Here is a 21,928-nt window from a genome sequence, read left to right as displayed (position 1 = left end):
TCCCCAGCCAATCTGGGCAGCTTCCAACAAAAAATTAAAATACAGTGGTGCCTCGCAAGACGAAATTAATTCGTTCTGCGAGTTTTTTCGTTCTACAAGTTTTTTCGTCTTGCGAAGCACCACTGTGTATTGACGGGTTTCCCGTAGGAATACATTGGCGGTTTAAAAAAAAGGCGCAAGACGTTTCGTCTTGCGAAGCAAGCCCATAGGGAAATCCGTCTTGCGAAGCAACTCAGAAAACGGAAAACTCTTTCGTCTTGCGAGTTTTTCGTCTTCCGAGGCATTCGTCTTGCGAGGTACCACTGTAGTCTATTAAACATAAAAAGCTTCCCTAAACAGGGCTGCCTTCAGATGTCTTCTAAAATGTCAGGTAGTTGTTTATCTCTTTGACATCTGATATTGTATCTTTGTTTTGTAAACCACCCTGCGGTCTACGCAAAGTAGCCAACTCCCAGGAGCTGACATTCCGTCGGCCCCTCCCCCAATAAAATATTTGAGGGGGCCAGCCCCCCCCAATGATAGGCATTACCATTCAAATGGTGCTGTGATCAGTTAGGCAGGGTGGGGCTTACCTGCGCCCTCCCAATATTTTATTCAGGTTTGCACCCCTGGGTCTACATATCAAAGGCAGAATGCAAATTATTGTTGTTGCTGTTATTTTATTAATAAGCATTGGTTTAATACTGTGAGAACAGACTGCTCAGCTTGGGTGGCCCCTGGCCTGATCCAGAAGCCAGGCTTTCCTTAACATTACGTAGGAAGCTAGAAATCAGTGCAGCAAGCAGAGCGGGCATTCGGGTGTCTCGCACTCAGGACTCTGCACAGGCCACCCGTCACTGACCTTCACTCTCACGCTTCTTGGGTCTTTTTGCCTTGCTGGGATGGTGCCCTTGAGCTCTGAGAATGCCTCTTTCTTGCTTGGGGAGAGAGGATAAAGAGGGATGAGTGAGTGAGCGTAGAAACTAGCATAGCCTAAAAAGGTAAATACTTAAATTTGTTGCTTTGCCAGCTTTTCTCTGGCCCTGCCTGCCCCTGGCATACGGCCCCTGGGAGTTTCCCTAGAAAGGAATATAGCCCTTGGTCTGAAAAAATATTTCCCCTTCGCTCCATTATATAATAAATATGCAGGCTTGAAGCTGGGTTGTGTCCTATTTCACCGGTGCTACCTCGTGCGACGTCAACGTGCATCTAGGCAAATGATAGAAGTTTTCAGAATTCGCACTGATGCGGATCCAGTACTTGAATAAGTTTGGCTGCGGAAGATTCCATGTGCATTTTGCAGTCTTCCTCCCCCCGGCTCCCTCCAATCTTCCTGCCCATCCTTTTTTTTCAAAAAAATATTTTTATTAAGTTTTAACACAAAAGACAAAACAAAAAAAATAACAGACACTAATAAAGCAACAAGAAGAATACAAAATTACAAAAACACAAAACATCAAGAAGGGGAAAAAAACAACAACAATAAAAACCATTTCATCTTCACAAAATTTCTTGCATTAACTTATTTCACCGACTTCCCCAAACCTCCCTTCACTGTATTCCAAATCATATATTTAATCAGCAAATCCCTTCCCTTTGTCTTAATTAATTTTTGTCATAATTTTAATATCTTAATATAACTTAATCATCTTATATCTTAAAATATTAGGTCTTTTAATTTTTAAACTTTTTACTACTAACCTTTTACATTCAATCTGATGTCATTCTAACATTCATTGATCTTATAATATTTCTGGTCTCTGATTCTGCTGGTCATTTCAGCCAATTCCATATAGTCCATTACTTTCATCTGCCATTCTTCCAGAGTGGGTAACTCTTGTGTCTTCCAATACTGTGCGATGAGTATTCTAGCTGCTGTTGTGGCATGCCCATCCTTCGAGGTAGCAAACCAACAGTTCTCCTGCTTGGTCTCCCCTTCCAGGTAGAACGGCACATGTGCGACGGCGACATTGTCATTTTCAATCGGCAGCCCACGCTGCACAAGATGTCCATGATGGGGCACAGAGTTCGCATCCTGCCGTGGTCCACCTTTCGCCTCAATCTCAGGTGGGGAAGAAGGCACGGTTCTCTGTGCGTGTTTCACTGAGCGTGTGGATAAGGGGCAGGCTTGAAAAAGAGGGGGAAAGGTTCGGCTTACTTTTTGAAAAGAAAGAATAATTTATCCCCTGCCCATCTGGCTGGGTCCCCCCAGCCACTCTGGGCGGCTTCCAACAAAACACTAAAATACAATAACCTATTAAACATTAAAAGCTTCCCTAAACAGGGCTGCCTTCAGATGTCTTCTAAAAGTCTAGTAGTTACTTTACTCTTTGACATCTGGTGGGAGGGCGTTCCACAGGGCGGGTGCCACTACCGAGAAGGCCCTCTGCCTGGTTCTCTGTAAGTTGGCTTCTCGCAGGGAGGGAACCGCCAGAAGGCCCTCAGAGCTGGACCTCAGTGTCCTGGCAGAATGATGGAGGTGGAGACGCTCCTTCAGGTCTACAGGGCCTTTGAGGCCATTTAGGGCTTTAAAGGTCAACACCAACACTTTGAACTGTGCTTGGAAACGTCCTGGGAGCCAGTGTAGGTCTTTCAAGACCGGTGTTATATGGTCTCCGCTCCCGGTCACCAGTCTAGCTGCCGCATTCTGGATTAATTATAGTTTCCGGGTCACCTTCAAAGGTATCCCCACATAGAGCGCATTGCAGTAGTCCAAGCGAGAGATAACCAGAGCATGCGCCACTCTGGCCAGACAGTCTGTGGGCAGGGAGGGTCTCAGCCTGCGTACCAGATGGAGCTGATAAACAGCTGCCCTGGACACAGAATTGACCTGCACCTCCATGGACAGTTGCGAGTACAGAATGACTCCCAGGCTGCACACCTGGTCCTTCAGGGGCACAGTTGCCCCATTCAGGACCAGGGAGTCCTCCACACCTGCCCGCCTCCTGTCCCCCCAAAAACAGTACTTCCGTCTTGTCAGGATTCAACTTCAATTCCAAGCATCGCTGTGAACTTTCCCCTTTTCTTGCGAGGAATCCTATTCGGAATAAGGCAATTTCCCTTAAAAAAAGGGGAAATGTTGACAGCTGTGATTCCAATACTGCCTGGCCCAGCTGCTCCCCATCCCTGGTTTTTCCTCTCTGCAAACTCAGGCAGGCATCCGTGCAGTTTCCTTCCTGGCACTCGGCCTGAGCGCTGCCCTCCGTTGTTCTCAATCTCTCTCTCTCTCTCTCCCTCTCCACCAGCGTGACCACCCCGTACAATGCCGACTTTGATGGCGACGAGATGAACCTGCACCTCCCCCAGTCCCTGGAGACGCGGGCAGAGATCCAGGAGCTGGCCATGGTGCCCCGTATGATTGTCACGCCTCAGTCCAACAGGCCCGTCATGGGCATCGTGCAGGACACCCTGACGGCCGTCCGCAAGTTCACCAAGCGAGACGTCTTCCTAGAGAGGGTGAGGGCAGGTTCTGCAGAGGCAGCCTTACCTAGGCATGGCTTCAGAGCCAATCCAGCACCAGACCACCTTCCCCTCCTGTGGTTTCCAGCAACAGGCCTTCAGAAGCATTACTGCCTCTTTCTTTATACACACTGTGTTTTTCGCTCTATAAGACGCACCAGACCACAAGACGCACCTAGTTTTTGGAGGAGGAAAACAAGGAAAAAAATATTCTGAATCCCAGAAGCCAGAACAGCAAGAGGGATCGCTGCGCAGCGAAAGCAGCAGTCCCTCTTGCTGTTCTGGCTTCTGGGGTAGCTGCGCAGCCTGCATTCGCTCCATAAGACGCACACACATTTCCCCTTACTTTCTAGGAGGGAAAAAGTGAGTCTTATAGAGCAGAAAATACGGTAATTTTTTTATTAGTTGTTTAGCGTACCATTTTCAACAGTAATTAAACATACTTTTACATCTTACTCAGTTTTCTTGACTTCCATCAATCCTGTCTGAAAATTTCCCAATCTAATCTCTCAGTATACATTTCTTATTTTCCCTATTACATTTCAAACTCATAACCACTATCTCTTATCTTTTCCTACTTTGTAACACTTCGTATATTTCTCCTTACAAAACTTCTTGTAGTAAACTTCTTGTAGTCCTACTAGCGTAATTTGTTGGTTACAGTTCCTCTTCAAATAATTCATATACTTCTTCCAATCTTCTGTAAATCTCTGGTCCCGCAGGTTTCGAATCCTTCCTGTCATTTTGTCCAATTCTGCATAGTCCATTAATTTCGTCTGCCGTTCTTCTTTTATCGGAATTTCTTCTTGCTTCCGTTTCTGGGCTAACAATACTCTTGCTGCTGTCGTAGAAGCATTGGTGCCTCTGATGGTGGAGAGCAGTCTTCAATAACCCTCTCCTCTGTGAATTTGTCTAATCCTATTTTAAAGCCATCCAAGTTGGCCATCACTGCCCCCCTGTGGCAGGGAGTTCCATAGTTTGACTCTATAGGGTTTTCTTTTGACCGGTCCTGAATCTTCCGGCGGGTTTTAGTGTCGAAACTAGAACCATGCCATATTTTATCATATTTTTCTGCACAAAGGGGGGCAATTTCGCTCTCTCCTTTTCCTGTACTTGTAGCAAGTCCTGCTTTAGTAAGGCTGGTGGTTTTGGGAAGGGAGATGTCGGGTTCTAGGGACGCGGGTGGCGCTGTGGGTAAAAGCCTCAGCGCCTAGGGCTTGCCGATCGAAAGGTCGGCGGTTCAAATCCCCGTGGCGGGGTGCGCTCCCGTTGCTCGGTCCCAGCGCCTGCCAACCTAGCAGTTCGAAAGCACCCCCGGGGGCAAGTAGATAAATAGGGACCGCTTACTAGCGGGAAGGTAAACGCCGTTTCCGTGCGCTGCGCTGGCTCGCCAGAGCAGCGATGTCACGCTGGCCACGTGACCCGGAAGTGTCTCCGGACAACGCTGGCCCCCGGCCTCTTGAGTGAGATGGGCGCACAACCCTAGAGTCTGTCAAGACTGGCCCGTACGGGCAGGAGTACCTTTACCTTTACCTTTATGTCGGGTTCTAAGCATGAAATGTTCCCCTTTCATGGGGGAAAGCCGGACCATAACCACTCCCCTTACCTTTTGCTGATCTCCCCTTCAGGGCGAGGTGATGAACCTGTTGATGTTCCTCTCCACCTGGGACGGCAAAGTGCCCCAGCCGGCCATCCTCAAGCCTCGCCCGCTCTGGACCGGGAAGCAGATCTTCTCCCTCATCATCCCAGGACACATTAACTGCATCCGTACTCACAGCACCCACCCGGACGATGAGGACAGCGGGCCCTACAAGCACATCTCTCCCGGAGACACCAAGGTACTGTTGGTGGGGCAGGGCTCCGGGGGAGGAGGGGGAAGGCAGACTTCACCAGTGTGGTGTAGTGGTTAAGAGCAGTAGTCTCGTAATCTGGGGAACCGGGTTCGATTCCCCGCTCCTCCACATGCAGCTGCTGGGTGACCTTGGGCTAGTCACACTTCTCTGAAGTCTCTCAGCCCCACTCACCTCACAGAGTGTTTGCTGTGGGGGAGGAAGGGAAAGGAGAATGTGAGCCGCTTTGAGACTCCTTAAAGGGAGTGAAAGGCGGGATATCAAATCCAAAACTCTTCTTCCTCTTCTTCTTCACCAGCCTGGCCTATTGTGTTCCAAAGGCCAAGGAAGGATCAGACCCTGATTAATAAAATACACACAAGGCTTGGCCAGCAAGACTCTGGGAGGAAGTGCGCATAATAATTTGTCAATTAGGCTCCAAACTTGTCTCAAGAGGTGGCTGGGATGTCCCACCTGCCAAAGCTGGCTGCATCTTGGCAGCCAGAGAAAACTTCTCCCATCCATAGGGATGTGTGTTGCGTTCCGAAGGCAAGGAAGGATTGGACCCTGATTACACACGAGGCTTGGCCAGCAAGACTCTGGGAGGAAGTGGCATTCATAATCATTCACACCCTGGCCCAGGTCCCTTTTATTAACAAAAGAACTCTTAACACAGCGCTTGTAAGAACCAATCAGATGTCCTCTGAGCATTAAAAACAAAAAACCACGTAGGACAAAGTTAGATCAGAGAAATCCTTTTAACTGCAAAGACTACTTTGAGCATGCATACATGTTTTTAGGGTCAATAAAACAGGAATCGAGGAGGAATGCATTTAGCAAATCCCGGAGTTCGTAAACAGGAAAGGGAGGATGGCAAGGAAAGATAGTATTTTCCATCTCCTTGTGAACGCTCTTCCTGGCCTTTAAGATCTACCTAAAGATTAACAAAATCTACATCAAAGTTGCCTCCTATCTTTATGGCCTAGGATATGCTGCCTTCAGATGTCTTCTAAATGTCAGGTAGTTGTTTATCTCTTTGACATCTGACAGGAGGGCGTTCCACAGGGCGGGCGCCACCACCGAGAAGGCCCTCTGCCTGGTTCCCTGTAGCTTTGCTTCTCGCAATGAGGGAACCGCCATGAGGCCCTCGGAGCTGGACCTCAGCGTCCGGGCAGAACGATGGGGGTGGAGACCTAAAACCTCCCCACCTGATCCTCAATTCCCCTCTTGCACCAGCTGGAACTAACAGAGACAAGAAGGGAGGAGGCGGGGGGGGGTGGAACGTTTGCAGAGCAACACACTGAGCAAAGCAGAAGATCCCAATCCTGGTGCAAGTCAAAATTGCACGGCTCAAAGGGTGCCAGGCTGGTGGATGGAGATGCAAAGCTGCAGCAGAGACACACACCACACACACACACACACACACACACACCACACACACACCCACACACCGGTCTCTACAGCTGGGCTTCCCTAGTTTCCTGCCTGTGGCCAGATTTGCTAGCCGTCCCCGACAGCCTCACGCTCCTCTGTCGCTCTCCATTCTCCTCTCTTCCTCAGGTCATTGTGGAGAACGGGGAGCTGATCATGGGCATCCTCTGCAAGAAGTCGCTGGGCACCTCTGCTGGCTCCCTGGTCCACATCTCCTACCTGGAGATGGGCCACGATGTCACCCGCCTCTTTTACAGCAACATCCAGACGGTTATCAACAACTGGCTGCTGATTGAAGGTGAGCTTGACGGTGCAACTTGGTCTGTTTTGGTGGGGGGGTGTCCCCCCCCCCCATGGTTTCTGCTTCCTCCAGAGGAGTCTGGCAGTTGCAGGGTTGGGGTTCTGATTTAACTCTTTACTGTGGTACCTCGGGTTACATACGCTTCAGGTTACAGACTCCGCTAACCCAGAAATAGTGCTTCAGATTAAGAACTTTGCTTCAGGATGAGAACAGAAATCGTGCTATGGCGGCAGCAGCGGGAGGCCCCATTAGCTAAAGTGGTGCTTCAGGTTAAGAACAGTTTCAGGTTAAGTACGGATCTCCAGAACGAATTAAGTACTTAACCTGAGGTACCACTGTACTTGCTCGACTAGACCCACCTTGGGCCTCCTCAGTTAGGCATGAACTGGTTCCCTGCATTGCCATTACAGCGGTACCTTGGTTTGCAAAAAGCCTGGCTTGCATACGTTTTGGATTACAAACACGTCAAACCTCGAAGTGTGTGTCCCGGTTTGCAACCTTTTTTGGGATTACAACCATTTTTTTTTTTTATTGCAACTAAATACCTTTTGGAGGTCCATTGACAAAAGCGCGCCTTGAGTTACAGCCTGTTTTGGCTTACAAACAGACCTCCGGAACGGATTATGGTTGTAAACCAAGGTACCACTGTATTTATTTTGTTGGAACTCCAAAGTCACACACAAGGGCTGTGCTCTGGCTCCACTGCCAGAGGCTAAAATGCAGCATTTCTCAAACTTGGGTCTCCAGTTGATTTTGGACTACAATTCCCATCATCCTTGACCGCTGGCGCCCGAGTCTGGGAAACCCTCATTTATTTCCTGTATATAATCTCTGTTTCTCTGAGGGGCTCAAAGTGGCCTACTTGGTGGTACTCATTTAATCCCCACAGCCCTGTCAGGTAGGTTAGGCTATGAGTTGCCCTGTGGGCTTCGTGGCCCGGCAGGGATTAGAACCCTCGTCTCCCAGGCTGTAGCCCGACGCTAACCGCTAGGCCACGTTGCCTTTATTGTGCTCCCTTTCTGGTGTTGAGCCTCTTCTCCCCCTCTTTGGCAGGCCACACCATTGGGATCGGGGACTCCATTGCTGATGCCAAGACCTACCAAGACATTCAGAACACCATCAAGAAGGCAAAGCAGGATGTCATAGAGGTACGGAAGGGAGCAGAACTCTGCCCCAAAAGCAACGAGCGTAAGGCGAGGGGGATAGGCGCTCTCGGGGAAAGAGGGCAGAGCGGGTGGGGGTTCATCGTTATTTCGCCATAGCCGTTAAGGACCTGAGCTGAAGGCCACGGCGTGCTTCCTTCTGAATCCACCAGCAGTGCTTCAGGCTGGTTGCCCTTGGCCTGTAGATCGGGAGCCGGGAGAGAAATCGACACCACAGGTTCCCAAACTGTGGTCCGCAGGTTTCATCTGGGTAGCCTGCAGTGCGTGTGTTAGAAAGCAAGGCGGATAAAAGTCGCACAGCACCTAGCAGAGCACACACACACAATTGCTGCAGCAGATAGAAAAACTGTCAGGTGGTTCACCGAGATGATTGGCAATTTTCAAGGGGTGCATCGGGGTGGAGTTAGGGGGATACTGTCTGTTTAGGGACGTTTTTAATGTTTGATGCGTTACTGTATTTTAATACAGTGGTGCCCCGCAAGACGAAATTAATTCGTTCTGCGAGTTTTTTCGTCTTGCAAAGCACCAATGTGTATTGACGGTTTCCCATAGGAATGCATTGGCAGTTTAAAAAAAGGCGCAAGACGTTTCGTCTTGCGAATCGAGCCCATAGGGAAATTCGTCTTGCGAAGCAACTCAAAAAACGAAAAACCCTTTCGTCTAGCGAGTTTTTCGTCTTGCGAGGCATTCGTCTTGCGGGGCACCACTGTATTTTGTTGGAAGCCACCCAGAGTGGCTGGGGGGGCCCAGCCAGATGGGTGGGGTATAAATAATAATAATAATAATAATAATTATTATTATTATTATTATTATTCCTTATAGAGATGGTTTTCACAGAGCTCTGTGGGATCCTGCAGAGATGGGTTTGTTTATTCATTGTATCTATAGCCCACCTTTCCTCCACGGACCTCAGGGGTGGCTTACCTACCTCTCCTCCCTCCCTCACAACAACCCTCTGAGGTAGGTTAGGTTGAGAGAGGCAGTGACAGGCCCAAGGCCCACTCTGTGAGCTTCACACCCGAGTGGAGATTTGAACCCTGGACCGACACTCTAAACGCTACGCCACACTGGCGAGGGAAGGGAGGGTTGTGTTTGGGTAGGATGGAGAGGGAAGGGGAGAGCAATCTCATAGCCTTGGGTGGGCTTGGCTTTGTTCTGGGGGAAGGGGCCCGTTCTGAGACTCTCTCCCCCCTCTTTTCCCCACCTGACTCCAGGTCATCGAGAAGGCCCACAACAACGAACTGGAGCCCACCCCTGGCAACACGCTGAGGCAGACCTTTGAGAACCAGGTCAACAGGATCCTGAACGACGCCCGAGACAAGACCGGCTCGTCCGCCCAGAAGTCCCTCTCCGAGTACAACAACTTCAAGTCCATGGTGGTCTCGGGAGCAAAGGGCTCCAAGATTAACATCTCACAGGTATTCCTCGCCCCTCCGGTTCCAGGAACCCGGTGGGTGGATACGATATCTTTATTGTCATTGTCCCTTGCGGAACAATGAAATTGAAAAACTACATAAAACTACATAAAAACTACATAAAACTACCACAAAACTACATAAAACATTCAAAAACCCCTAAAAAACTCTAAAACCCCATTTTAAAATACACTATACGACAGAGACCCCTTATGCTGCGTTTAGAAGCAGAATTGCATTAGCATAGAAACTGTTTTTCAGGCGGCGAGTCCTGGGCTTTATAACCCTATACCTTCTTCCATAAGCTGAAAGAGATCATTTCCGGGGTGCGCACTATCCTGCGCTATCTCTGCCGCTTTCTTATGGCACCTGGCAGCATAGATTTGATCTAAGGTGGGAAGAGTGCACCCAATAATTCTCTCTGCAGTCTTTACAACCCTGGATAGCATTGTTTTTTCCCTGGCCGTGCAGCTCCCAAACCACACGCACAGACCATAAGTTAGTACGCTCTCCACAGTGCAATGGTAGAATGCCATCAACAGGTCCTGTGAGAGATTGTTTTTCCGGACGGACACCAGGCATGGTCCATGAGAGCCGGGCGTTTTGGGTGACTGCCTCTTCCCCCCTGCTCCCCACAGGTCATCGCCGTGGTGGGGCAGCAGAACGTGGAAGGGAAGCGCATCCCCTTTGGCTTCAAGCACCGGACGCTGCCCCACTTCATCAAGGACGACTACGGCCCTGAGAGCAGGGGCTTCGTGGAGAATTCCTACCTGGCCGGTCTCACCCCGACGGAGTTCTTCTTCCACGCCATGGGAGGCCGAGAGGGGCTGATCGACACGGCTGTCAAAACAGCTGAAACAGGTGGGTTTGGAGGGAGGGGCGGGGGGGGGAAGAGAGAGGGGTACATGGCTCCAATTGGTGGTTTAGTGCTGTTCTTTTACCAACCGGGATTCATCCTCCCAACCTGCCTGGGAAAATCAGGTTCAATCCAGGAATTCAGAAAACCCGACCCCAAACCCAGGCCAGTGTTTCCTTGGTGGTTTAGACGGGGCGCCAGCACCCAGGGGGTAAAAGCAAGCCTGTTAGGTAGGACGCCACTCTTCTTTTGCTCGTCCAGTCTGATCCAGGAGATCTCAGGCTGTGCTTTGGACGCCCCCCAAACTCCACAAGGAGCAAGAGTTAAATTGCCTCTCTCTGCTTCTGGGGAATCGAGGCAGATAAAGTCTACAGTCACGGATGTGACCAAAGATGTGTCCGAGACACTGGTTTAGAACCAAGGTTTTTAACCCACATCAGAATTCTAGAGGTGGGAGGGACCTCTAGAGTCATCTAGTCCAACCCCCCCTGCAATGCAAGAATTCTCCCCAGGGCCATCCCTGGGTGGGCTCGAACCACCAGCCTTCTGGTTAACAGCCAAATGCACTGACCTGTTGCGCCACAAGAGGCCCCCAGACATACAAACCCCAAATGAAGAAGTTAGTTGGATTAACAATAGTGTAGAATGACAGCCGTTTAGGAAAGGAAAATGCCATTCGCAAAATGGGACCCCTTGGGAACTCGAGAACCCGGACCCAAGAATCCTTACACATTGCCAATGATTCCACTGCCCCGTGAAGATGCAGCACAGGTGCTAGTTAGGGACATAAAGACGAGAGGTCGTCACACACAGAGCAATCTGGGTAACTTAAAACACTTTTGCTTGGTAACTGGCCTGAACCGAGAGATGTCAAGGCGTTAGTTTTCCAGAGATGGGACTCTTTAGCTCTTGGAGAGATATTGTAGCCCAGGTGTGGTCGGTCCACTGGCAAGAAGCAGCTCCCCTCTTCACCCAGAAGTCTGAGCTGCTGACAGAAGCAGCACTTGTGCGGACTTGAATGTGGTGGACTCGTAAAAGCGTATTGGGAAATAATCCATAATGAACTGGAAAAAATGTTTGAAAGAACCTTTCCAAAAAAAAACCTCCAGAGTCCTTTTCGTTGGGGATAATTCAGACGGAAATTCCCAGGTGTCAAAAAACGTTATTTATGTACGCCACTACTGTGGCCCGTGTTTCGTTAGCCCCAAAATGGAAAGCGAGCGAGGTCCCAACCAAAGAAGAACGGCAACTTAAACTGACGGAATGTGCGCAGCTTGCGGACTTAACGTATAGAATAAGAGAACAAGAAGAACGTACGTTTAGAACAGATTGGAAAACATTTATTGAATACATGGGGAAATTGTGTACACTTGAAAACGTTGGCAGCATTAAGATAAATTCAACAGTGTACACAAGTTTTGATGGATGCTATAATGGGATGATGATGATGATGATAATAATAATAATAATTATTATTATTTTTATTTATACCCCGCCCTCCCCAGCCAAGGCCGGGCTCAGAGCGGCTTACAAGCAATAATAAAAACAAGACGAATGATTACAACTTAAAAACAAAAGTAAAATACAACATTAAAATAATGGAACATTAAAATATTAAAATGTAGCCTCATCGCAGGAGGAGAAGGAAAAGAAAAAAGAAAGAGAGGGAGGGAGGGAATCAAATTGGCTCTAAGCCAAAGGCCAGGCAGAACAACTCTGTCTTACAGGCCCTGCGGAAAGAAATCAGATCCTGCAGGGCCCTGGTCTCATGAGGCAGAGCGTTCCACCAGGCCGGAGCCAGAGTTGAAAAGGCCCTGGCTCTGGTTGAAGCCAATCTAACTTCCTTAGGGCCTGGGACCACTAGGGTGTTGTTATTTATGGACCTTGAGGCTCTCCGTGGGGCATTCCGGGAGAGGCGGTCCCGTAGGTACGAGGGTCCTAGGCCGTGAAGGGCTTTAAAGGTCAAAAGCAGCACCTTAAATCTGACCCTGTACTCCACCGGGATACTGAATGGTTTAGTTTTGTAAAATATGCAGGGATTTGTGATATGCAAAATGAACCACGGAAAGAGAGGAAGGGAAGTTGTTGATATTTTAAGGATGTTTAAATGAGTGTTTTGAATTGTAAAACAGAGAAATTTAATAAAAATGATTGATTTCTAGCTAGCTAGCTAGATATGGAGGATCTGTGGGGCGCAGCGGGGTTCTCGCTAATCTCCTCCTCTGCCCCACGGCCAGGTTACATCCAGCGGCGGCTGATCAAGTCCATGGAGTCCGTGATGGTGAAGTACGACGCCACAGTGCGCAACTCCATCAACCAGGTGGTGCAGCTGCGCTACGGCGAGGACGGCTTGGCGGGGGAGAGTGTGGAGTTCCAGAACCTGGCCACGCTCAAGCCTTCCAACAAGGCCTTTGAGAAGAAGTGAGTCTTGCCGCGGGGGTTTCCTTCTGCGTGCATGGATGAGTCTCCCCACCCCAAGACCTTTATTCCGTTGCTCCCACGTTGCACGGGATTTGCGCTCTCTCTCCCCCCCCCCCCTTATGGGGCCGGGGAATCCTGATCTGCGCTGGGCAACGAGGGAGCTCAGTGCAATCAGCTTCTGTGTCAGTAGAGTCACCTGTAAAGGAGAAGAACTGAGGTTGGGGAAGGCCAAGCTATAGGATGCCTCTCGAAATTCTGTCTTACTGCGATCTCAGGTGGGCTGCAACAGTCAGACACATGCAAGGAATTGCCGTATTTTTTGCCGTATAAGACTCACTTTTTCCCTCCTAAAAAGTAAGGGGAAATGTGTGTGCGTCTTATGGAGCGAATGCAGGCTGCGCAGCTATCCCAGAAGCCAGAACAGCAAGAGGGATTGCTGCTTTCGCTGCGCAGAGATCCCTCTTGCTGTTCTGGCTTCTGAGATTCAGAATATTTTCGCCCTTGTTTTCCTCCTCCAAAAACTAGGTGCGTCTTGTGGTCTGGTGCGTCTTATAGAGCAAAAAATACGGTATTTTCAGCTTGCAAAACAAACACACCGCCCCTCTATTGCAGCAAGAGCCCCTGTTCCCAGTAGTAGACAGTGGCATCGCTTTGTTCCTCGGTCCAGGCTTTGGGTGTCCTGGAAATATCCCGAGCATCGCAGCTGTCCTCTTGAAGGTCTCTTCTCCTCCTTCTCCAGGTTCAAATTCGACTACACCAACGAGCGGGCTCTGCGGCGCACCCTGCAGGAGGAGATGGTGAAGGACATTCTCAGCAACGCCCACATCCAGAACGAGCTGGAGAGGGAGTTTGAGAAGATGAAGGCCGACCGGGAGGTGCTGAGGGTGATCTTCCCTACGGGAGACAGCAAGGTGAACCTTGTCAGGCCTTGTCTTGACCTCCAGGCGGCTGGCTGGGCAGGAAGACACCCCTGGAGACTCCTAGTCCAGATTGTGTTTCTGGTCTGGTTCAACAGGGTGTTTTTTTGATTCCTCCCCCCCCAAAAAACCCCCCAACCCTGCATTTGTGGACATTCCCTCTCCGCTTCCCGGATGCTCTAGTTCCGTGGTTCTCAAAGGGTGTGGTCTTCCACCTTGGCGTGGCAGGAAGATTCAAGGGCAATCAAAGCATTTGAACTTTTCAGTGTCATGTAGCAAAGCATCAAGAGAATTCCATTTATTTGTTACATAGAAAAAAAGCAAAAAAACAATACATCAAAAAAACACAATACATCAAAATCCTTATCTTCCTTTAACTTATTTCCTCGACCTCCTCACACCTCCCATTTTTGTATTCCAGTTGTTAATTATATCAGCAAATCCTTTCCGTCTTTCACTGCTTTCTATCTTTTAGTTATCTTAATTTATTTTTACCTTATCTTATCATCAAAACCTTAAAATTTATTTATACTTAACTCCTTATAATATTTCTACTAAAGTCATGTAATTTCATTCCAACATTTCCTAACATTCATCAATTTTATAATATTTCTCTAAATAGATTTTTTTTTTCAATCTTCTTCCACCGTCTCTTCTCCCTCGGATAGATACCTTTTCAAAACGAGAGCTAGAGTATCCAGGGATAGCGAGGACCCACCCTAGTTGCGTTTTCCAATATATTTCTTACCAGTAAAAAAAAAACCTAGGTGTGGCATGAGCAAATCTTGATTTTGAAAGCGAGAAAAATGCTGGAGCACTAATTTTAAGTTGTTTCAAGCTGTTTTTAATAATTGTGTTTCAGGGCTGCGATTTAATGGCTGCAACCTACCCTGGGACCTTAGGGCGGAGGCATGTAATAAATTGTAATATGCAGAGATTACTGGACCTAATTAGGGTTTCCTAACTCATGCCTCTCTCCTCGCCCCCCCAAACCCACCCTCTTTTCATAAATCCATAGCAAAATTAATCAACCCGTTTTGTTGTTTTCCTTCGCCTTGCCCTGGAATATTTATTGCTCGGTTTTTTAAAAAAAGGAATACACAGTTTATTTTTTAAAAACATCCAGGATATGGTGTGCAGCAATCACACATAGAAAACCATACAACGAAAACCATAGAAAATAATAAAATTGGAGATCAACTTACGTATTGGCAGTGCAGTCGTACGTCAGAGGTCAAACGGAATCTGTTCCGGAGGTCCATTCGACTTCCAAAACATTTGGAAACCCAAGCCTGGCTTCTGATTGGCTGCAGGAGCTTCCTGCAGCCAATCAGAAACCGCGGAAGCTCCCTTGGACGTTCAGCTTCCAAAAGAACATTCAAAAACCGGAACACTTCTGGTTTTTGATCGTTCGGGAGCCGGAACATTCGTCTCCCAAGACATTTAGGAGCCACGACTGCACAATATTTTCATTGTTATCTGTCTGTTTACTATATGAAATGCCGTCATAAGCTTGGTGGCATAGGATACGCCCCGCTGGAAAAGCAACAAGAGGTTAAAAGGAGGAGTCTTGCTGGTGATGGAGGGGGCAGCGTTGGTTGATGGCCGCACCTGGCAGTGCCCAGTTCCTAACACTCCATTCCCACGCAGGTGGTTCTTCCATGCAACTTGCTGCGCATGATTTGGAACGCACAGAAGATCTTCCACATCAACACGCGCCTGCCCTCTGACCTGCATCCTATCAAGGTGGTGGACGGTGAGTTTGGCAGGGAGGGGCAGAAAACAGTGGCAAGGGGAGGGGAGGGGAGGATCACACACAAACACACACCAGCCTGCCAGGGGAAATCTGCGGCCAGGCTCCTTTCTTGCCGTGCTGCCGAATCCAGTGACGCTTTTCCGACGCGAATAATTCAGCCGGGTCTCCCGGGAGGGGGGGGGGGAAGATGTAGAACGCGGCTGGAACAAGGCCGGGATACAGTGGTGCCCCGCAAGACGAATGCCTCGCAAGACGGAAAACCCGCTAGACGAAAGGGTTTTCTGTTTTGGAGGTGCTTCGCAAAACGAATTTGCTATGGGCTTGCTTCGCAAGACGAAAATGTCTTGCGATTCCTGGGGTTTTTTCCCCCTCCCCCCCTTTTCCCCAAGCCCCTAAGCCGCTTAACAGCTGTTAGCTAAGCCGCTTATCAGCTGATCTAAGCCGCTAATAGCCTTTTATCAGCTAAGCCGCTAATCCCTTAAGCCTTTAATAGGCGCTAATAGCGCTAATCCGCTAATGGGCTTGCTTCGCAAGACGAAGAGACTCGCGGAACGGATTCTTTTCGTCTTGCGAGGCACCACTGTATTAACTTGCCGAGCCGCAATCTCTCAGCTCACCCCCTCCTGCCCTCCTCTGCTTCCTGCGACAGGCGTCAAAGAGCTCAGCAAGAAGCTGGTGATTGTGAACGGGGACGACCCCCTCAGCAAGCAGGCGCAGGAGAACGCCACGCTCCTCTTCAACATCCACCTGCGCTCCACGCTCTGCAGCCGGCGCATGATTGAGGAGTTCCGGCTCAGCGGGGAAGCCTTTGACTGGCTGCTGGGCGAAATCGAGTCCAAATTCAACCAGGCCATTGTGAGTACCTGGCTGGCTACCGTCCCGGATGTTTGGCTCCCTCCAGGGGAAAAATTAAAATGTTTTTAAAGGGACTCTTGAGGGACATAACCCAAACCCAGTTGAACAAGATCGTTTTCAAATTTATAGCCGAGCTATGTTTGAAATTCAAGGCTTTGCAGCGGGGTGGGTTTGATTTAAATCACATCAATTTAAATCACCCGTCAGCAAGACTTGATTTAAATCATTTTTTGACAGAAAGACTCATGCTTGCCGGTATAATCTTAATATTTGCAGCCAGATGAAGGTTTCGTTTTTGGAATGATAAATTTTCAGAGTAGTTTTTGCAGTTGTATCAAAAATTATTGATTTGCTTATGCTATTAGAAATACTTATGAAATTATTGTGAGGTATAATAAGTCAACTTTATATTCGGACAACCTTTCTGCTGTACTTTATTGGAAGGAGAAAAATAATCATTCCCTTAATTACAGTTTAAATAATTTATTTAACTAAAACAATAACATTATAGCATATGTATCCATGTTTGCTAACTGATGTGGTTAAACTTTTTTATAAAAAAAAGCTTAAGACAGTTTTAGCACACGTGAAAAACTTAAAACAAATCCTTATTTCCTGATGAATAGCCTTTTGACTATAATGTAACTTAAATAGAAAACTATCTTTAGAAACATTTTCCCTCCAAAAGCATTTAATTAAAAATTTTAAAAATCTATTTTTTTGTGTGTGTGTGTGTGTGTGTGTGTGTGTGTGTGTGTGTATATATATATATATATATATATATATATATATATATATATATATATTAAAAATCATTGATTTTTATCCACCCAGCGTTGCAGGTTGTTTGAACATAGTTTAGGTTAACTGTGGTTTAGGGTTTAGGCGTAACGCTAAACTGTGGTTAATGAAAAACAAGAGCAAAAAGGGTTTCCTTGTGGCCACACCATAAGAATATCACTGTTAGGTTCTCCTCTCCATTTTAATCGCACAACAACCCTAGAAGGTAGGTTAAGCTGAGAGTGAGTGAGTGAGTGAGTGAGTGACTGGCCCAAGTCCACCCATTGAGCTTCTTGGCTGGGCGGGGATTGGAACCCTGGTCTGCCATGGCTGTGCGGCCCCTTGAGGTCAGTGGCTGCTCATTCCCTCTTTGCCCATCCTCCCGCAGGCTCACCCTGGCGAGATGGTGGGGGCGCTGGCTGCCCAGTCCCTGGGCGAGCCGGCCACTCAGATGACGCTGAACACCTTCCACTACGCCGGTGTCTCGGCCAAGAACGTGACGCTGGGCGTGCCCAGACTCAAGGAGCTGATCAATATCTCCAAGAAGCCCAAGACTCCCTCGCTGACCGTCTTCTTGCTGGGGCAGTCCGCCCGAGATGCTGAGAGGGCCAAGGTAAGGAGAAAAGGCAGGAAAAGAGTGGGGTGGAGCAAATGGAGACTTTGCCTGTTGGCTGAGCCTTTTTCACATAATAATAATAATAATAATAATAATAATAATAATAATAATAATAATAAATTAATAAATACAGTGGTGCCACGCAAGACGAAATTAATTCGTTCTGCGAGTTTTTTCGTTCTACGTGTTTTTTCGTCTTGCGAAGCACCGCTGTGTATTGACGGTTTCCCATAGGAATGCATTGGCGGTTTTTTTTAAAAAGGCGCAAGACGTTTCGTCTTGCGAAGCAAGCCCATAGGGAAATCCGTCTTGCGAAGCAACTCAGAAAACGGAAAACTCTTTCGTCTTGCGAGTTTTTCGTCTTGCGAGGCATTCGTCTTGCGGGGCACCACTGTAATTTTATTTAGATCCCGCCCTCCCCAGCCGAAGCCGGGCTCAGAGCGGCTAACAACAGTAAAATGATAAAGCATTCTAAAATCATTTCATTATAAAATTAATTCAAATCAGATTAATGGCAACCATTGGGCTAGAGTTCTGTGGGGATTGCCAAAGGAGGGGGTCAGGCTGTGCCCTGGCCAAAGGCCTGGGGGAACAGCTGTGCCTTGCAGGCCCTGCAGAAAGATGTCAAGTCCCGCAGGGCCCTAGTCTCTTGTGACAGAGCGTTCCACCAGATAGGGGCCACAGCCGAAAAAGCCCTGGCTCTGGTTGAGGCCAGCCTAACCTCTCTGTGGCCCGGGACCTCCAGATGTTTTTGTTTGAAGACCGTAAGTTCCTCTGTGGGGCATAACAGGAGAGGCGGTCCCGTAGGTACAAGGATCCTAGGCCGTATAGGGCTTTAAAGTTTAAAACAGCACCTTAAACCTGATCCTGTACTCCACCGGAAGCCAGTGCAGCTGGTATAGCACCGGGTGAATGTGATCTCGCAACGAGGACCCTGTAAGGAGTCTCGCCATGGTATTCTGCACCCGCTTGTAGCCTCTCCAAAGACCTTTTTCTCAAACGACTCCACACTCACATTCATGGTCTTTTCCTTCTGCTTCTGGGTCCCTTTCTAGCAGAAGCTGCAAACCTTCCTGTTCCTTTAGTAGTTACTGAAACTTTTTAGTACCATCGTGTTTTTTAATGGTCTACATCAATAAAAACGTACTCCTACAGGGTTAAATTCACATTACAGGTGGAAATACATTGTACCATAAGCAGAGAAAGAAACAAGAGTTGGGAAAATCATTCCAAAACTGCCCAATAAAATAGAAAGTGTTTTTATTATTGATACATCTCAAACACAAAGGATTTGAAACACAAAGGATGTGAAAAGGATCTAGGAGTCTTGGTTGACCACAAACTTGACGTGAGCCAACAGTGTGACGCGGCAGCTAAAAAAGCCAATGCAATTCTGGGCTGCATCAATAGGAGTATAGCATCTAGATCAAGGGACGTAATAGTGCCACTGTCTTCTGCTCTGGTCAGACCTCACCTGGAGTACTGTGTCCAGTTCTGGGCACCACAGTTCAAGAAGGACACTGACAAACTGGAACGTGTCCAGAGGAGGGCAACCAAAATGGTCAAAGGCCTGGAAATGATGCCTTATGAGGAACGGCTAAGGGAGCTGGGCATGTTTAGCCTGGAGAAGAGGAGGTTAAGGGGTGAGATGATAGCCATGTTCAAATATATAAAAGGATGTCGCATAGAGGAGGGAGAAAGGTTGTTTTCTGCTGCTCCAGAGAAGCGGACACGGAGCAATGGATCCAAACTACAAGAAAGAAGATTCCACCTAAACATTAGGAAGAACTTCCTGGCAGTAAGAGCTGTTTGACAGTGGAATTTGCTGCCAAGGAGTGTGGTGGAGTCTCCTTCTTTGGAGGTCTTTAAGCAGAGGCTTGACAACCATATGTCAGGAGTGCTCTGATGGTGTTTCCTGCTTGGCAGGGGGTTGGACTCGATGGCCCTTGTGGTCTCTTCCAACTCTATCATTCTATGATTTTGAAGCATCACGTAAGCTCTGTGCGGTCTCCTTTATCCATTTGCTGTTTCGTGGACAGCGAGGTCTCCCTGTGTGCCTGATCCCTCACTCTCGGATCCCAGCAGGTTGACTGATGGATTGCAGGAGACGGCCAAAGTTTAGCTCACTGTGCCATGTGTAGCTTATTATGCCCAGAACTTGCTTTTTCCTCTCCAAAAAATGCATTGAGTGGAAAGGGGTTGGCAGGAGGGTAAGACTAGGCGCTCTCGTGGCCAGGCATCCTCACCCCATTCTCTCCTCTACCCCCTACTCTCCCGGGGGTCTGTCTTCTTCCCAGGACATCCTTTGCCGCCTGGAGCACACGACCCTCCGCAAGGTGACTGCCAACACCGCCATCTACTACGACCCCAACCCGCAGAACACAGTGGTGGCCGAAGACCAGGAGTGGGTGAATGTCTACTACGAGATGCCCGACTTTGACGTCACCCGCATCTCCCCCTGGTTGCTGCGTGTGGAGCTGGACCGGAAGCACATGACCGACCGCAAACTCACCATGGAGCAGATCGCCGAGAAGATCAATGCTGGTGAGAAGGAGGGGCAGAGTTGGGATTAGCTCCCCCTGTTGAATTGTTTCTTTAAATGTAAAGGTTCATCATTGTTTCACCCGATGTGTGTATCTTTAAGGGGCCAGAGCAAAATAACGAGATCCAGCTTTACAGCTGTGAAACATAGCAGGTGCTGCTGAGTTGCATTGATTGAGCTGTGCCAGGAATTGGGTGTAGTATATAAGGAGCAGCACCTAGCTCTGCCATTACCCTGGAGGATGGGTTGGTAGTTGGGTCGTGTTTGTTAACGTTATTTAGTGTAAGAGGAGTTTTTGTTTCTCTTATTAAAACCTTGTTTAAGTTATTTTTGAGTCCCTTTTTAATGCATGGTCTCCCCAGCAAGCTCTCTGCAGCGTTACTATGCTGCAAAAAGCCAACATCTTTGGTTATGGGCCCAGCTGCTGAGTGGATGACTGCATATTTTTAGACTCTGAGAAAGGTTTGAAAACTCCTTCTCCTGTTAGCGTAGTTCTGTGGGTCTGGAAGAGTTTCCAGAATGGTTGACCGGGTTCCAGAAGCTGAGAAGGCTTCCCACAGCTAACAGATGAGAACTGTAGTTTATGGTCTTTTCGGGTGGAGGCGCTTTTGACCTCTAGAGATGTATGGACCTATGTAACTGATGACCCTCCTGACCCCGTGACTGATGCTTGGTCGAAAGGAGATGCGAAAGCCAGGGCAATAATTAATTTGGCAGTCAGCGACCAGCAAAATAGTCTATATAAGGAATAAGAAAACTGCCAAAGAAATGTGGGACAGTCTTGCAGCAGTGCATATTAGAAAAGAGTCAGCGTCTGCATTGACGTTTTTCAAGCAGTTGTACCAGACGAAGTTGCAGCCTGGTGGTGATTTGGCAGCACACTTGAGACGTCTGGAGGCAATACGCTGCGAATTTTAAAAAACCCCATTCTAGAGAAGGTGTTGCGGTTTGCTCTTCAGCCCAGGAGCTCAGCCTTCCTTCCCTCCTCCCTCTGCAGGCTTTGGGGACGACCTCAACTGCATTTTCAACGATGACAACGCAGAGAAGCTGGTGCTGCGGATCCGGATCATGAACAGCGACGAAAACAAGATGCAAGAGGTGAGAGGGTGGTGGTGGTCCTGGTAGAAGATGGCTTTGAATGAAGCCTTTTAAATCTACTTCATTAAAGGTTTTGAACCTGATAATACCATAAAACTCAAACTAAGCAAAATAGAGTAATGAAAAATAATATATCAAACAGAAGGGAAAAAGCAAGATGCATCACCAGCAATGATCTTCATAAAACACAAAATTATAAATATATCTGTGTAGCCCTCAGTCAGCGTTTTAATCTTATCTGAATCCTCCCACCTGGGAGAGATTCCTCTTAATCAGTCACACACCATGAGAAAAACACCTCTGAGTTGCCTCTCATACTGCCCCTTCCTCTTCTCTGACAGCTCCCTGTACGTATCTTCATTCAGCAAAAATACAATTTTTAAAGTATTTTTTTATAATATTTATTGCTTTTTGAACAATTTAAACGCTACAAAACCAAACAAAAACAGAAAAAAAAATACAATACAATATAAAGATACTACATAACACTAAACACATTAAACTAACAAA

At 47.9% G+C, this 21,928-nt stretch overlaps 1 protein-coding gene across 1 annotated transcript in view; it reads left to right on the top strand.

Annotated features, from left to right (window-relative positions):
- Positions 1-21,928, top strand: part of POLR2A (RNA polymerase II subunit A) — a 42,023-nt gene that overhangs the window by 11,215 nt on the left and 8,880 nt on the right. The window contains exons 9-22 of the mRNA XM_083410011.1: positions 1,922-2,046; positions 3,225-3,435; positions 5,067-5,276; positions 6,828-6,996; positions 8,053-8,147; positions 9,377-9,580; positions 10,216-10,438; positions 12,671-12,854; positions 13,594-13,765; positions 15,422-15,527; positions 16,177-16,382; positions 17,551-17,775; positions 20,076-20,322; positions 21,318-21,418. Of these exons, the coding sequence (XP_083266137.1) occupies positions 1,922-2,046; positions 3,225-3,435; positions 5,067-5,276; positions 6,828-6,996; positions 8,053-8,147; positions 9,377-9,580; positions 10,216-10,438; positions 12,671-12,854; positions 13,594-13,765; positions 15,422-15,527; positions 16,177-16,382; positions 17,551-17,775; positions 20,076-20,322; positions 21,318-21,418 (2,478 nt within the window). The remainder of the gene's footprint in view (positions 1-1,921; positions 2,047-3,224; positions 3,436-5,066; positions 5,277-6,827; positions 6,997-8,052; positions 8,148-9,376; positions 9,581-10,215; positions 10,439-12,670; positions 12,855-13,593; positions 13,766-15,421; positions 15,528-16,176; positions 16,383-17,550; positions 17,776-20,075; positions 20,323-21,317; positions 21,419-21,928) is intronic.

The sequence above is a fragment of the Podarcis tiliguerta genome, assembly GCF_965153285.1.
Source record: "Podarcis tiliguerta genome assembly, chromosome: 13".
Classification (NCBI taxonomy): domain Eukaryota; kingdom Metazoa; phylum Chordata; class Lepidosauria; order Squamata; family Lacertidae; genus Podarcis; species Podarcis tiliguerta.
Note: the sequence above shows the minus strand (reverse complement) of the source record. Positions and strands in the feature narration are given on the sequence as shown.